The 16,488-nt window shown below is 33.8% G+C and overlaps 1 protein-coding gene across 12 annotated transcripts in view; it reads left to right on the top strand.

The window, feature by feature from the left end:
• EYA4 (EYA transcriptional coactivator and phosphatase 4) overlaps positions 1-16,488 on the top strand; it is a 318,581-nt gene that overhangs the window by 253,176 nt on the left and 48,917 nt on the right. For 7 of the 12 annotated variants that reach the window (XM_064360664.1, XM_064360668.1, XM_064360665.1 and 4 more), the window contains 5 exons: positions 3,213-3,279; positions 4,493-4,635; positions 4,779-4,922; positions 7,237-7,316; positions 10,971-11,154. In XM_064360664.1, coding sequence (XP_064216734.1) covers positions 3,213-3,279; positions 4,493-4,635; positions 4,779-4,922; positions 7,237-7,316; positions 10,971-11,154 — 618 coding nt within the window. The remainder of the gene's footprint in view (positions 1-3,212; positions 3,280-4,492; positions 4,636-4,778; positions 4,923-7,236; positions 7,317-10,970; positions 11,155-16,488) is intronic. The other 5 variants (XM_012474490.3, XM_012474484.3, XM_012474487.3 and 2 more) reach the window with 1 other exon arrangement.

The raw sequence follows: 16,488 nt of genomic DNA, 5'->3' as shown, positions 1-16,488 counted from the left end.
ACAAAACTATGAAGTGTTAGCTCCAAAAGGAATTTCAGAGCTCTCTGATCCATTTTATAGACAGGAAAAGTTAAAAGTGGTTAAGGCCATACAGTCAAAGCCTCACAGCTGGTCAGTGGTATAAATGAGTCTAGAACTGTGTCCTGATGATCAGTCCCTGGATCCTTTCTGTAGTAGCCCATCAGAAAATAGATGGAAAAAAAAATAGGTATAAACAGTCATCCTGTCTGAAATTCACTCATATTATCTTTGTAGATATTTTCTCAATTTTTTAAAGAATTATCTAGGGACATGCTGTCCAATAAGGTAGACACTAATTATATGTGGCTATTAAAATTTGATAAAATTAAAAATTTTGTTTTGTGTTTTCATTTTCATAACAATAATGCAGTAAGTATATTTTCAAGAATATTATCAATCAATTTTGAAAATCATCAAGTATGACTAGAAGCATTATGTTCTCAATATTTTCAGCAACCAAAATTTAACTGAATTTTTAAGTTTAAACACATTTCAAATATTTAACAGCTGCATGTGGTTAGCAGCTACCATATTGGACAACTCAGATACAGAACATTTCCAACACCATGGAAAGTTTTATTCCACAGCAGTGATCCAGGGCAGGGAGTATCAACATCAGCACTGTTAAAGACTTGGGCTAATTCGTTATTGTGGGAGAGCTGTCCTCTGCACTGTGAGATATTTGGCAACATCCTTGCATCTATCCCAAAATGCCAGCAACACTTCCCCAGATGCTTTTGTACTAAAGAAACAACCAAAGATGTCTTACTGAAGACAACCAAAAATGTATCCAGTCTGTTTAATTGTCCCCGGCAGGCAAAATTCTCACCCCCACCCATTTCCCATCCCATTGAGAGTCACCAATCTAAGATAGCATGATAATAAGAATAAAACCTTGAAATTGCTTTGACAACATCAGAGAAACTGACAATAGACAGTAAACATTTATTTTAATTAATTTTCAGGGCATTTTGAAAACAGGTAGTTTTGCTTACTGCTGTATGCAGAAATGATGGAATGTAATGAGTGATTTGGGTAGTGTTTATGATTAATCAAATGACCGTGGGGAATAAAACAAGGGTCTTTACAAGGTATTCCAGAAATCATTCTGGAAATGAGGCTGCCCTTTGTGGGAGCAGTCTTTACTTTACCTGCATAATTTCAACTCACTTTAATCCAGTTTTGTTGTTCTTTTCAGTTATCTGCAAATTTCTGAATTAGAACAAAATGTATACATTTTAGTAAAGAAGCATAAACTTTCCTACATGAACATCATAGTTTTCTGAGCCAAAGGTTTTGTGTTCTATTTAGAAAATGAACATATAGATGTTAATAGAAATTTGTAAAGGTTATTTGAGCCTTTATGTGTTGTGAGTACATTATTCTAATGATGTTTAGATTTGTCATTAGAGAGAAGAAACATCTTATATATTCAGAATTGAGTTCATGTATATGGATTTTTTCTGAAATGTGTAATTTTGCTCTATGTCTTATTAAAATCTACTATAATGAATATTTATCTTTATGATTCAGTGTCTCTTTGGAAAAGTCTTCTATTTCACAATATTGATAATAACTGATTAGTATAGCCCAAATCTTGAGTATACCAAAGAGAAATTCTATAAAGAAGAGATGAAAGAATCTATAATTAAGCTTCATTTAACTATATTTTTGTTAAATAGTGTATTTGCTATTGTGAATTGATAAATTAGAATGAATATCCTTGGAGTAACACTATTATTATGTAATCTACATTTAATGCCCATTGTGTAATAGAACAAAGGGTCTGTTTTCATTAAGTTGATTTGAAAATTTAAAACATTCTTTAAGTTTTAATAAGTATGTAGAAAATTAATAGTTTATTAGCCAGTTTATTTTCAACTATACATAGCAAATTAAGTTTTGGTTGCTGAAAATGTTAAGAACTAACACCTTTAGTCAAATTTGATGATTTTCAAAATTGATAATATTCTTGAATATATACTTACTGCATTATTGCTATGAAAATGAAAATATTCTTTCTGTATTCAGAGCTTACAGGCAAAATGGCATTTTAAACACATTAAATTCTGCATGTTTGTGAAGCAGTAGATCACAAGGGTATGATCTATATAGAAATATATCATGTTTCATAAAATAGTCAACAACCTAAACCTATTTGTCACTTTTACAATTCTGAAAGTTTAGCTTCAGAATTATTATGAACAACTCAGAAAGGACATAGTACTTTGAAGTATAACTATGATTGATTGGACTAAACTAATTCCAGCACTGCATTGTGTACGACTTTAATCTTTTTGAAAAGTGAATGAACAGCAGATGGCCTAATAAAGACACTCTGTGTGCTCGCTCAGTGTGGATTGGCTCTGAGGGGACTCGCTCACACTTTAGAGTCCATATATTTGCAAAACATCTGTCTTAGTCAAGGCAGATAGTTAAAGGAAAGAAAAACTTCCAAGCTTTTGGATATATTCCAGTTTGGAGCCCCATGTTTGGATTAACTGTTAATAGGTCCTGACTTTTACCTTTAAGTTCTTCTCAGAAAAGTATTATCTCTGATAGTTCAAAGTATATTTGTAAATATAATTGCTACTGCATTTTGTGATTATGTTTTAAAGAAGTTACCTATGCTTTCTCTAGTTATTACAGGCATATTTTAGACTTCCTTTTTAATTTTTCATCTGATGGGTAAAATGAGAGGAAATAGAATTACAGTAGTATTTTACCATTAGAAAATGAAGTTTGGAACATCACACTTTTCTTATTTTGTATTGTATTTCAATTAGAATAAATATGGAGGAAGAGCAATGTATATTTGCCATCACATTTGGCATTTTAAAATGCAAAGTTTGCAAATTTTCAAAATTTACTTTTATATTATGAAAGCTTAATTACCCTATAATCAAATATATTTATTCATAGCATATTAATATATAAGCTCATGCTAATGATTTGAGAAAATGGAAGAGTGTTAAAGGGAATGATTTGTGAGACAAATGTTTGTTTCACGTTTTTAAACTCAAATCAGTTTAATTAAGAGAAAGTGTTTATTTAGGCAGCTGTTTCTTTTTAGAAAATGAATTTTTGGAAACGTGTTTAACAGGGTAATTTCTTCAAATTGGTTGTGTACATTCTAGTGAAATGTATTTATGAAGCAACCTTTGGTGCACTGGTATTTTTGTGTCTTACAGTAATTACAAGTAGTGGCTACAGCCCCAGATCAGCACATCAGTATTCCCCACAGCTGTATCCTTCCAAGTAAGTGGTCAGTAGATTCTTTCTGTTTTATTAGAAAAATTTTCCAGCATCATCTTTATTAATCTGTATTCACACAATATGACAACTTTAAATTGGCAAACATTTATGTCTTTACATGTATTATAGATAGTTGGATAGATACTTGGATAGATTAAGTAGATAAATATCTTTTACACATTTGAAATCAAGATGTCCACATTTATCTTGATAATTCCCTTGGATATTTATATATACCTTGAGAGAAATATCAATCTCAAATTAGAATACACTGCTTTTTTGATGCAAATTAAAAAATGCTGGCTGGCTAAAAAATCTAAAGAGATTACATTTTATATATGTCAACACTTCATAATTAATTCCATTATTGAAATTCTTTTATTGGATTTCCAGTTCTAATAAGCATATTTTTGGAAAATATGCTTTATTGTTTTTATACCTAATGTAGTTACTTTATTGAGGTCAGTGGTAGATATTTCTAAAGTTTAACTATATTGGATGTATATCTGAATTGGTTTGGAATCAGCCAGACGTGCCAAGATTTTATATTGCTGATACATACACATTTAAATGTAGTATGTTATTTTCTTCAGCATCTAGAGTGTCTGCCTTTACATATATATGGACTGGAGGTTGGATATCCTATGAGGAACATGATATAAAATGTGACATAATGAGAGGAATGGCATTCCTTTTTTTTTTTTTTTTTTTTAAGAAAGCCTCCTACCTTTCTTTTTTCTTTTTAAAAATTTCCAATTCTTGGGAGTGAATTCTTAGTAGGGCTTCTAAATAGAATTTCATAGTCTTTGCGTAGCAGTAAGTCACTCATGGTGAGTGTGAATTTGCTCATGAGCATATTAATTAGTGTGTGCTCCATTTTCCTCATCTACATATTAACTGGAGTGCTATTTCAGATATGAGTAAGAATTATAGACCTGGAAGAGACACTAGGTATAATATCTAAATCAAATTTCTTCTTTTACAGGTGAGGTATAGACTTAGGGAGTTTAAATTACTTGTCTAAGGTCACTAGACTGGTTAGTAGCAGAGCCTGAGCTCCTGACTTTCAGACTGTTGCTTTTTCATATATTGTTAAAATTATATTGTAGATAAAGAGGATTACTTCCTGGATATTATAGGGTTTCACTGAATCTAGGCTGTCTGAATTAATATACAGTCTTTGTTGCCACAGTAATGCTATTTTTCTGATATTTAGGCCCTATCCACACATTCTTTCTACACCAGCAGCTCAAACAATGTCTGCCTATGCAGGCCAGACTCAGTATTCGGGGATGCAGCAGCCAGCCGTCTACACAGCCTACTCACAGACAGGACAGCCCTACAGCCTGCCCACTTACGGTATTTCACATCTTAAATCTTCTCCTTTGGTTATGGGCAGGCAATCCTGCTGGCTGGTAGCTTTGTATTCTGTTGTAGGTCACAACTTAGAAGGAAGATCATCTAACTAATTAAATGGTTTGCACATTCATTTTTCTAAACAGATTTGGGTGTGATGTTGCCAGCCATCAAGACAGAGAGTGGACTTTCCCAGACCCAGTCTCCATTACAGAGTGGCTGCCTCAGTTATAGCCCAGGGTTTTCTACCCCACAGCCAGGCCAGACACCTTATTCTTACCAAATGCCAGGTAAGTAGCTACACATGAGACATATTATGGGCGAACTCATTCTTTGAGTGAGACTCCTTGGCTTCAGGCTAGGAATATCCGATCATGAAGATAGTTTTAAGCTTTATCACAGCTCAGACAATTTTTAAAGAAAGACGAATAACTAGACAGAAACATAATGAAATGGTTGAGTATACATCAGGAAACATGACCCATACCAAACTTAAACACTTAAGTTTAAGCTGCATAACATCAGCAGGAAACCAAGTCCAAGCAAAGCAGCCTCCGAGCCAGACACCAGGTCAGCCACACATTTGGTGTCTACTTAAGTGATTTAAAAGATCCATAGCACAAATCAGGATTTTTTTTCCCGGTATTTCTGAAGTATGTAATTCTGCTTTGATTATACTTAAATTTGAATTAACTCTTTTCTAAGTTCCATTTATTGTTGACCAATTGAGGATTTTTTGTTCATTTCTAAAATTTCTCTCTTCTATTAATACTATGTTGCAGCCGGTGCAGTGGCTTACGCCTGTAATCCCAGCACTTTGCGGGGCTGAGGCGGGTGGATCACCTGAGGTTGGGAGTTCAAGACCAGCCTGACCGACATGGAGAAACCCCATCTCTGCTAAAAATACAAAAATTAGCCAGGTGTGGTGTTGCATGCCTGTCATCCCAGTGACTCGAGAGGCTGAGACAGGAGAACCACTTCAACCTGGGAGGCGGAGGTTGCCATAAGTCGAGATTGTGCCATTGCACTCCAGCCTGGTGACAGAGTGAGACTCTGTCTCAAAAAAAAAAATACTATGTTGCTTAATAGGACTATTATATAATATTTGCTCCCCAATCTTCCATATAGGATCATTATTATTTTTTTAAATTTTAGACTCTTATTAAAATTGGATTTTATCTTTTTTTTTTTTTTTTTTGAGATGGAGTCTCACTCTGTCATCCAGGCTGGAGTGCAATGGCGTGATCTCAGCTCACTAAAACCTCCACCTCCCAGGTTCAAGTGATTCTCCTGCCTCAGCCTACTGAGTAACTGGGATTACAGACACGTGCCACCATATCTGGCTAATTTTTGTATTTTAGTTTTTGTGTTTTTAGTGGAGATGGGGTTTCACCATGTTGGTCAGGCTGGTCTGGAACTCCTGACCTCATGATCCACTCTCCTTGGCCTCCCAAAGTGTTGGGATTACAGGCGTGAGCCACCACGCCCAGCATGTTTTATCTTGATGCAATAGCTGCCAAAATAATTTTAGCGACATAGTAAAAACTTTAAAAGCTGATTACTCTCTGTCATTTTCTCTATACTGAAAATCACAAATTTGGGGTTATATTACCATATTTGAACCAACTGTTATGACATTTTGGTTAATTGATTCAAATGAAATAATTATTTAGATATGTTCGACTGGAATAGCAGTGCTCTTTTTACCTAAAATGTAGATTGAAACATATTTGAATGCATGGTATAGCCACAAATATCCATACAGCTTCAGTTAGCCATGTGACAGACAACATTTTCATTTTTTCCACAAACACTTTCATATTGGCTATTCCAGGTCAGGTCAGTTGCACTGATTACATAACACATTGCTAGTCAAAACACATTGATAAAATAAGTAATCAGCTACCTCAATAGCCTTTCATTTTACTTCTCGACAAGCATATTCCATAGGATTTTTTATTAAGGAAACCTATAATTGACAGCTCAATTGTTTTTGCCCTGATTTGAGAAATCCTTAAATTTCAGACCTTGTAGTAAAGTTTTAGAAGGTGCTCAAACCCTAGATTTGTGTAGTATAAACAGTTCTCCTTTGAGTCTGAACCCTAAATCACAGCTATTTTTGCTCTAAAGACAAAGGGAACAAAAGTACAAGGAGTTACTAAATGGGGTTCTACATGTTTATTTCCCATGCTAATAACCCTGTACAAATGTTGAGCTCAAGTGATTTTTGTATGTAAATGCAGTTGATATGATTTGAAAGTTCCAGTAGTTTCCTGGAGGCAGTCTTAGTCTGTGTAAGATGTTATCCTTTGGGTACCCCTGCACTTCTTGACTCCTAACCATTGAATGTTGGCCTCACTCCTTATGAAGACTGTTCCCACATGCTTATGTTTATCTCAGCAGATTAACTAGGAAAGGGTTTACTAGGGGTTACAACAAGAGGGAGAGAGCTAAGCATATTTTCTGTATAAATGTCTCAACCTCAAATTTCACTGTCTTCACGACAAATTTCAAAGCGTTTCTCTCACTGAATTCTGCAAAGTGAAATATTTTTATCACTTTACAGGGAATACTTTTAAAATGCAATTTGTTCTTTACCTCTAGGTTCTAGTTTTGCACCATCATCTACTATTTATGCAAATAATTCAGTTTCCAATTCAACGAATTTCAGTGGTTCACAACAGGTATAGTGGCTTTTTGTGTTTATGCTTTTTATATGTATTTCAGATTTTTGAAGAGTACTTTCAAGTTGCCTTGTAAGTGTATACTTTCCCAGAATAAGATTTCTTTATTTAAAATTATGATAGCATTTCAGGATAGTAAAAAATTAGCTATATAGTATTCTTGGAATATGTGTTATTCTGGCTATTTTATATTTTTTGATTGCTAAAGGTTTGTGCTTTAAACATTTATGCTGTAGTTGTTTTAAGCATTTGGCATGGAATTGCAAAATGTTTTGGATATTTTCTGTTATCTTAAAAGATACTAAAAACAATTTATTTTTCTTGATAAAACAGTTATTATAATGAATATTAATTGATTGAACTAAAATCAATTATAGGATTATGCTACAGGCTATATAACATTTTCAGTCCTAAAAAGTGTTACTTAACAAAATGCCTCAAGGACTACTGTTGGCTTTTAAATATTTTTTTCTATTTTTTAGTTTTTTGATTACTTTTAATAAATGTTTGACTCTCACTTTCCTGACAACTGCAACTTTTTGCTTTTGTCACTGTGCCTGCCTCTGGGAGTCCTTAGTCTTCCTTCTAATTATGTTTTCTTAATATTTTTTATGAGTTTTAAAATCTAGCTTGTTAGAATTATGCATGAAGCAAGAGTGAATGTCCCTGAATGAGTGAATCAGCTCAGTGTGAGATGGATTTGTGATATATATTGACACTTCCAAATCTTTTGTCCTTACGTTTTGATTTCCAGCCATGTTCAAAGTAGGTGAGATTGAAGAGTGGCTGACTTCTGGTCTGACAATACACTATTCTACTTTAGTATAATTGCTAGATGTTTATATATTTTAAAATGTATGTTACTGCACAAGTACTTCCTTATTAGATTTACTGAAGGAATTCTATCAATTGCTTTATTTTAGCTTTATTGATATAATGAAAGGCAGAAAGGAAATTTTTATCATTAAAATAGTGCAGAATAATATTTTTGATAGGATCAAACTGTGTAATTTAGCATTAGTTAGAAAAATGATGTCTTAAAACACTAAACATCAGAGCCAGTATATACATTATATTTTCAAAAATTAAGAATTTTTGGTAACTTGATTTTACTCATTTACTTATTGGTCCAGCAGATATTTGTTGAGCACTTGCTAATGTTAGATTTTTGGTAAGGGATGGAAGATTCAGAACTAGTAAGTCATTGTTCCCTGCTCTTTAGAGGGATTCAGTCCTCTGAAAGAAAGAAATATGAAAATAAGATGGACAGAGGGTGGGATATAGTGAATATAATAACAGAAATATACACTAGGCAGAGTTGTAAAGCAAAAACTCCTCTGCTCTATTTGGGTGGATTAAGAAAATATTTGTAAAGGAAAAGAATATTTATTTAAAAAGAGTTAATCATAAAACAGATCCGATTCTCTGTGAAGATTTAAATATAATGGATTCCAGTATAAAATGTAATCTGTGTTTGGGACCATGGTCTGAGCACCAGTTTTTTCTTTTGGCTGATACCTATTGAGTGCTAGTGTTAGGAACTGGTCTATGTTACTGGGGCACACGAAGGTGGGGCTGGAGTGGATCAGATCTGATTCCTGCCTCATGGAACTTAGAGCCTACTGGGACAAACATACAATAAACCAGTAAGCACAGGAATAAATACAGAAGTAGCAAGAGAACAGGGCCTATTAAAATATCAACTGAAGTATACTTTTGAACAGGGGAGGTTTTGTTTAAGGCTTCTCTACAGAAACCACATTTAGGCCAAGACTTCTAAGAGTTAGGTGAAGAAGGAGGGCAGTGGTGTCTCAGGCAAAAGAAAGCAGCGTGTATCAAATCCCCAATGGGTGGAAGACTTGGTGTGTCACTAATTTTTTTTTAAAAGGCTGGAGTTTAGTTAGTGCATGAGTAGGGAGTGGGGAAACATACATTTGCAGAGATAGGCAGGGGCCTTCTCACGTAAGGCCTAGTGGTTTTCAATAAGGAATTTGGATTCTATTCCAAGCCCAGTGGGAGGCTACTAAAGGATTTTGAGCAAGAAAATTATATCACATAATTTATGTTTTGAGAAGATAACTCTGCCACCAGTGTCTTTGGAGAAAGTAAGAAATGGAAATGAGATGAATTAGAAAATGAATACATTGCCTGCAACAGGAAGAAAAGGTAGCTTGGACAAAGGGGACAATAGTGGAAATGAAAAGAAAAGGAGATCTTTGAGATACGTTTGAATATGAAAAGACGTTATATTCCCTAGTGGGGAATAGCCTGGATCTTTCCAGTATGTCACCTCACCTTCCTCTGCAGGAGTTAGTAGCCTAACAGAGAGCTTCAACACACAGATGTTTGACTTTGGCTCTCTGGGTTCAAATTCCAGCTCTGAAACTTAATTAGCTGTGTGACCTTGTGCAAATTACTTAACCACTCTGTGCCTTAGTCCCCTTCAGTGTAAAATGAATATAACATTAAGGTCACACAAAAGATTATGAGGATTAAATGAGTCCTTAGAACAATGCCTCGATACAGAGTAAACACTATGTAAACGTTTGCTATCACTGTTTCACTCTGAGAAAGAGATGTTCCTAGGAATTTTGCTTAAATATAATGAGGTTTTTGTTCTTGGCTTACAAGCCGTAGTGGGAAACACTGGATCTTGAAATTTTTAGACTAATAGAATTTTAGTTTTCTGCCATATTATTTAATCCTTTATGATCATATACATATTTACTTACAAGGAGTTGTTCTATTATTTTTAGGAAACCACATCAAATGTAGATCTTTGTTTCCTTTGGAACATGTTTCATCAGGGGATCTTAATGTCATGACCAAGAATTTGTCATCACTGATAACATTTTGGGCTGACACATGCTAGATATATTAAACACCAATTATCACAACAAATCCTTACTCATCACCCTAATACATAAAAGGATTTTGAAGGATCATTATTATCATTTTAAGGTTCTTAAATTTTTTTAATAAAATGCAAGTTGGGGTGTTGATCCAGTGGTTTCATTTTTCTCTTTATTGAAGAAGGAAAACTAAATAATTGAAAAGTTCACTAAAGACTTTAAGTCAAGGCTTCAGGTGATGCACAGTTTGTGAGAGGCTGGGTATTAAAAAAAATCATATTCCTCTTCTTTTACTTACTTTTTACCTTCTGCCAAGAAAACAGAATTTTCAGTAGCCCAGAAAGGAGCAAAAATCACAAAAATGTAGACTGTGGTCTCTGGGGAGGCTAGAAGGGGCAGCCCCAACTCCTTGCTGATGATGTTAGAAGATGTGTAAGAACTGATTTTGTGAATATGAGCTGATTCCATCTCCTTCTTTCCTCTTCAAACACATAGGTTTTGATGATGTAAATCCCTGGATAAGTAACTATCAGGAGCAAAGTGAACCATATGCTAATTTTAAGCAGATTAAAATTTGTATACTGGACCTGGTTTGCCAAAACAATAGGATATTTCACTACTACATGCTTGTAAGAGATGCCCACAAAGTAGTCTCTGCTCAGTAGGATCACCTCAAAGCTATGGACTCAGAAACAAATGGGGCTGAATCTAATCTTTCAATTACCATAATGATTGGTTTTCTTTGGAGAGTATTACAGAGTAATTTCTCTTTCAAACACACACATCTCAATTATTGTTTCAGGATTATCCATCCTATACAGCCTTTGGCCAAAATCAGTATGCACAGTATTATTCAGCATCAACGTATGGAGCGTATATGACATCAAATAACACAGCCGATGGCACACCCTCTTCAACCTCTACTTATCAGTTGCAGGAATCTCTCCCAGGACTGACTAACCAACCAGGTACAGATCTTCACCCAGGTGAAATACTTTTATATGTTTTGCAGTATCTAATAAAATGGAAAAAGTGAACACTCCAAAAACGTGGCTGAAAGCTCCCAGATAATTGTGCTGATGTTTAATCTGTGTTACCATCACTGTATAAGATGAGGCTCTTCTGGCATTTCAGAAGATCCTTCTTTTAGATGTGGGACAGATAGGCAATTTTAATCTCTAAATGATGGTGTGCATATGAATATGGACCTTTTGCCAGACTAATTATTCATTTTATGAAGAACTTGCAACAAAGTTGTAATATTATCTTCCTTGAGTATGACTGATAATATTTCCTTTATGCTAAAGAGACTAAAGAAGCCCTTCACCTTTATGTGTTGTCAGTAGCTCTAGCCAGTGAGCATTTCCTACATTACTGGGATTTGTAGATTCAGTGGTAGGTAGTTTAATATCTTTGTGTGATCAGTGTGTATTTGAAATCCATTGTGTGTTTCTTCATCTGAAACTTGCAGTATTTGAATTGCATTTGCTACACATAATTTGACACAGCTGAAGTATTTAAAATTAAAAGCAAATTTAACGGAAACTCAGCATAATCCTAAGAAAAGTTTCAGGACTTTTGGAGAAATTATTGAGATAATTCTAAAATCACAAGAAAAGGTGGAAGAATTAGAATAGTCAAAAATATTGTGAAAAACAAGAATAAAGTTTGAAGACTCACATTATCTGATTTAAATTAGACTTATAACGTACAGTAATCAAGAGAGCATGAAAGGATAAACACGTAAAGCAGTGAAACACAGTGGAGAGTCCAGAAACAGATATATATAATGTCTACTAGAAAACTGATTTTTGAATCAGGATACAAAGGCAGTTGAGTGGAGAATGAATAGTTTTTTTCCAACAAATGGTGCTGGAACAATTGGACATGTATATGCAAAAGAGGAAAGAATCTCAACTTATATACAAAAAGTAACTCAAAATGAAGTGTAAGCCTACATCTAAAAAGCTAAAACTACAAAACTTCTAGAAGAAAAAAATGATGGAAATATTTGTGACCCTGGCTTATGTAAAGATTTTATAGATATGACATTAAAAAAACACAATTCTCACAAGAAAAGAACAGATAAAATTAGATTTCAAAAAATTGTAAAGAAATTTTGCTCTTCAAAAGACCCTATTACAAGAATAAAAAGACAAAGCCATAGATTTGGAGAAAATATTTATAAAACACATACTGATAAAGGAATTATATATATCCACAATATATAAAGAACTCTTGAAAGTCACTAAGAAAAATGAGGTTAAGAATTTTTTAAAAATATCATTAGTTTGTTCAAGTATATTTTTCTGCCTTCAGTTATTTGCAAGATCCAAATTCATATCTAGTTCTTTTTTATTCAACTTTGATTGGGAGAGAAAATAGGGCAACATGGTCACAATACTGTAAACTCCTTCTAACTGGATCAGAGGGGCCAAGATGACTCAATGCCATTAAACGATTATTTATTGAGTGTCTATTCGGTATCAGCACCGTGCTAGAAACTGACATTTCAGCAGTGAATGAGTTCTTGGCACACCTTTAGCTTCCATTTAACAAGCAAGACAAAGATCAAATAATTACAGTAGTGATGAGTGTTGAGAAAGGGAAAGTGGTAAGTCATATGGGGAATATTAGCAAGTAAACTAATTTGGACATAAAGTAAAAATGAACCTGATATTTTAAGCAACAGTCAAGATGTATTTATATCATGAATTGATGAAATGATAACATTCATAATTTTTAGTTCCCTGTTCAGAATATAATCTTTAACTATGGGTCCAAGGAAAAATTATCTAGTAGATACAGCTTGTCTTTGATGCCTCTACATAAAGGCACACAGCCCCTTTGAATTTCTGGTCCTTGTCCCTTTGGGGCTCTCTGTTTTGGCTTTTCAGCTAGCCTCAGCATCCCTGGGTATCTGTACCTCTTGCAGGACCAGGATTAGGGTAAGGTCAGTGAAGCACCCAGAGCACAGAATTTAAGATGGAACTCATTCTCGAGGTTCTTAAATTTTGTGTCCTAGGCGCCTTACTCATTAGTCCCAGCCCAAATCACATGTTCCAAATCTGTCATGATCCTCTTTGGATCAATACTTTGTGTTACATCAAGGATCTTACTTTCATTCAAATAATGAATTATTTCAGAATCCTTACTTAAGCAGTGGAGATACTTTAGGGAAGGAGATATTTAACGACCTCTTATTACCCTGTGGAAGGTTTTTCTCAATGATGAATATGTGAGGAAAAATAGGTAGGGTGAATATTTAAAAATGAAACCACAAAAGTATTTCATCATCAAGATATCAGAGACTGAATGATGGACAAGACGAACAAGGTGTTTTTGAATTTGCTAGACTACAGCTACCAAGAATGAAACCCATATATGTGTTCAAATATGGTATTTGCTAAGTAGAGCTTTGTGTAAAATGTTGCTTTTGCTCCAATTTCCATATAATCATAAGAAAGCTTCTCTGCAGGAAAGACACAGATGGTTAATTTCCTTATTGGAATAATCAGTATTGAAAATAGTGATTTTATTCATATTAAATATATTAAATGCAGGCAGGTAGATATTATGAGCATGTGACTTTTGTTGTGACACATTCACATATGGAATTCTGGCATTCACTATCAGAATGCTGTAATTTCTTCAGGCTTCCATTGGTTGCTGAGGCCAAGAAATATGATTTGACATCATTTTCAGATTTTTATTAGACTTGAATTTAAAGACAGAGTTAATTCTATTTATAGCTATATTATTCTCTCAACCAAAATCATAACAACACACATGTCTGGATCTTTAAAGAATTCTGTGAACTCAGACCTTCAGTCAATGTAGTTTTAAGTTTAATTTAGCCTTTTCAGATCTGGCATATGGCCAAAAAGCAAACAAGTTTATAACTATGGAATTTTTCTTTATTATTGATGGAATCTGATGTATTTAGTTCAAGGGCAGGAAAAGTATTTCCCATTGACTAGTTTTGCATTTTGGACTTCAAGTAGAAACCTAAAGTTAAACCCACAGTTTTTCATAGAACAGTCACTGTTGACTTCTACTTTTATAATGAAAACATACCTTATGTTCAATAAGAGACAGCTGGTTGTTCTGATTTAGTAGTAAGCCTAATAAAATAAAGTGAGATCTAAATATCCAAACCTTAAAAGGTGCAGTTATTCATTACTGTACTGATTAAAGGATAATTATTCAATCATGTATGGTATTGGGTCAAGAAAAGTCTAAGGCAATTTGGTAATGACTAATGTTATTTGGAAATTGCAAATAACATTCCATTATTTAATTTACCTTATTAGGTAGTTTGACAGTGGATTTAAAGAAATCCAAGTATTAAAGAAATACTACAATGCTGATTAAGAGCAGACATTTTACTTCATTATCTTTCTAAAGGTCTTTCTTTAATGTAAAATTTATATTGGGTATATCTTTTTTATTTATATTAAGAAAGTTTGAGGACAGATTAGCATATGAAGATGAGAAATATTTTTATAGCTCCTTTTTTTTCAAATATTTTTAACATCTTCAAAATCAAATACAGTTAGTCATGTATAACAATATTAAGTTTTACCCTGAGACCTTGACAAACATTACAATACATTAGCTAATTGAACCTAACAAAGGCTCCAGACGAGTAATGGATCTTGCACTGTGGCAAGAACAACGTTGCTTTACGATAGTTAACAACTGAAAATTGATCTATAATGAATATAAGGAGAAATTTTATGGAATGTCATCCATCCAAAATGTTTTTAAAATTCATGCTTAATAAGTGAGGGTTAGTTTTAAACACCATTTTAATTGAAAGAGGAGAGACAGTTGGTTTGTGGGATGTGGTAACTTTAGGAAAATTCTGTTTCAAAAATAATTAAAAATGGAACTTTCATGTGATTTTATTTAAAAGCTGGTGTATGTTCAGATACCTAAAGACTAATTTAATGCCTATACAAATAAGGTGAAACATGATTTACTATAAGACAAGGCTGTATTCAACCCTGTAACTTAAAAATCTTATTACTGTGCTATCCATTCTCACCCAGGTGATAACATAGACCCCTGAAATGAACTATGCTGGCAATGTTTTAAGTGGAAATAATATTTGGAGCACAGGCATATTTTTTTTGATCATGTCCTGACATGCACAGTGTTTCCCAAAGAAAATGTTAGAAGTTAGCTATGTAAAAATTACCATTTCTCAGAAAATGGCCTAGTTTTTTCAGATTTTTTATTTATAACTGCTTGGTTGTCCTTATAATTACTTTAATTTTTAAAATTAATGATAAAAATGACAGTCATAATATCTTTTTGTTTAAAAATCATGTAATTTAAATTTAATATAGTTTGCCTCTCTTAGAAATTTTTACTTTATACATATAATTTAAATCAAATTAAATATAAATCAGTTTACCCCTTAATCATCCATAAAGCTACTATAAAACTGAGATTTAGAGTGACTAAATATAATGCTTGAACTCATATAGTAATTCTGACTCTTCAGCTTGTTATACTGTATCTCACAGTTGCCTTGGCTTATCTTAACAACTGCTTCCACAAGTTAGTCAGTACTCTCTACCTCCTAAGATACATTCTCACAAGCTTTAAACATTTCAGATTTTTAGATATCTATGGGACATGCAGAAGTCAATTAGATAAAAAGTCTGAAATTGAGGATGTGGCCTAGTTGGAGGTATAAGTGTCTGCCTGGGTCATCACAGATAGGGTCACTAACACATGAGAGATTTAAATCCCCTAGATTGTGTGGAGTGAGGACAGTGTTCAGAGGATGGGATTCTGACACACTATCTCATAAGGAATGGGAGAAGTACAAGAGTCCATATTTTCTAGTTGGAGAAGGACTGATGGGAGTGATTCTAGAACTAGGCAAGTGTAAGGTATTAGCTGTCAAATATTGCTTTCCAGGAGGTGGTGTTTAAGAGAATCACACACGGCACAGAGATCCTGGAAAACAAGGACTGAGTCTGTCTATTGCATTTGTCAACAAGGTGATTTCTGGGGACTTTTAGCAGGGAATTATTATTGAGTTTTGGGGAATGGAAGCTATATTATGATAAATTGGCTACCAGTAAGTGGGGACAGATATGCTGTCCAGTGCCGCAGCCACTGGCCACACGTGACTACTGAGCACTTGCAATGTTGCTAATGCAGATTGAGATCAGAACACTGCACAACATTTCAAAGACTTAGTGTGAAAAAGAAGATGTAACACATATAATTGATAATTTTATATTGATTACATACTGATACAATAACATGAATATATGGAGTCAACACATTGATTATAGACT

The sequence above is a fragment of the Aotus nancymaae genome, unplaced genomic scaffold, assembly GCF_030222135.1.
Source record: "Aotus nancymaae isolate 86718 unplaced genomic scaffold, 86718_ANA_hifiasm-v0.15.2.pri h1tg000040l, whole genome shotgun sequence".
Lineage (NCBI taxonomy): Eukaryota > Metazoa > Chordata > Mammalia > Primates > Aotidae > Aotus > Aotus nancymaae.
Note: the sequence above shows the minus strand (reverse complement) of the source record. Positions and strands in the feature narration are given on the sequence as shown.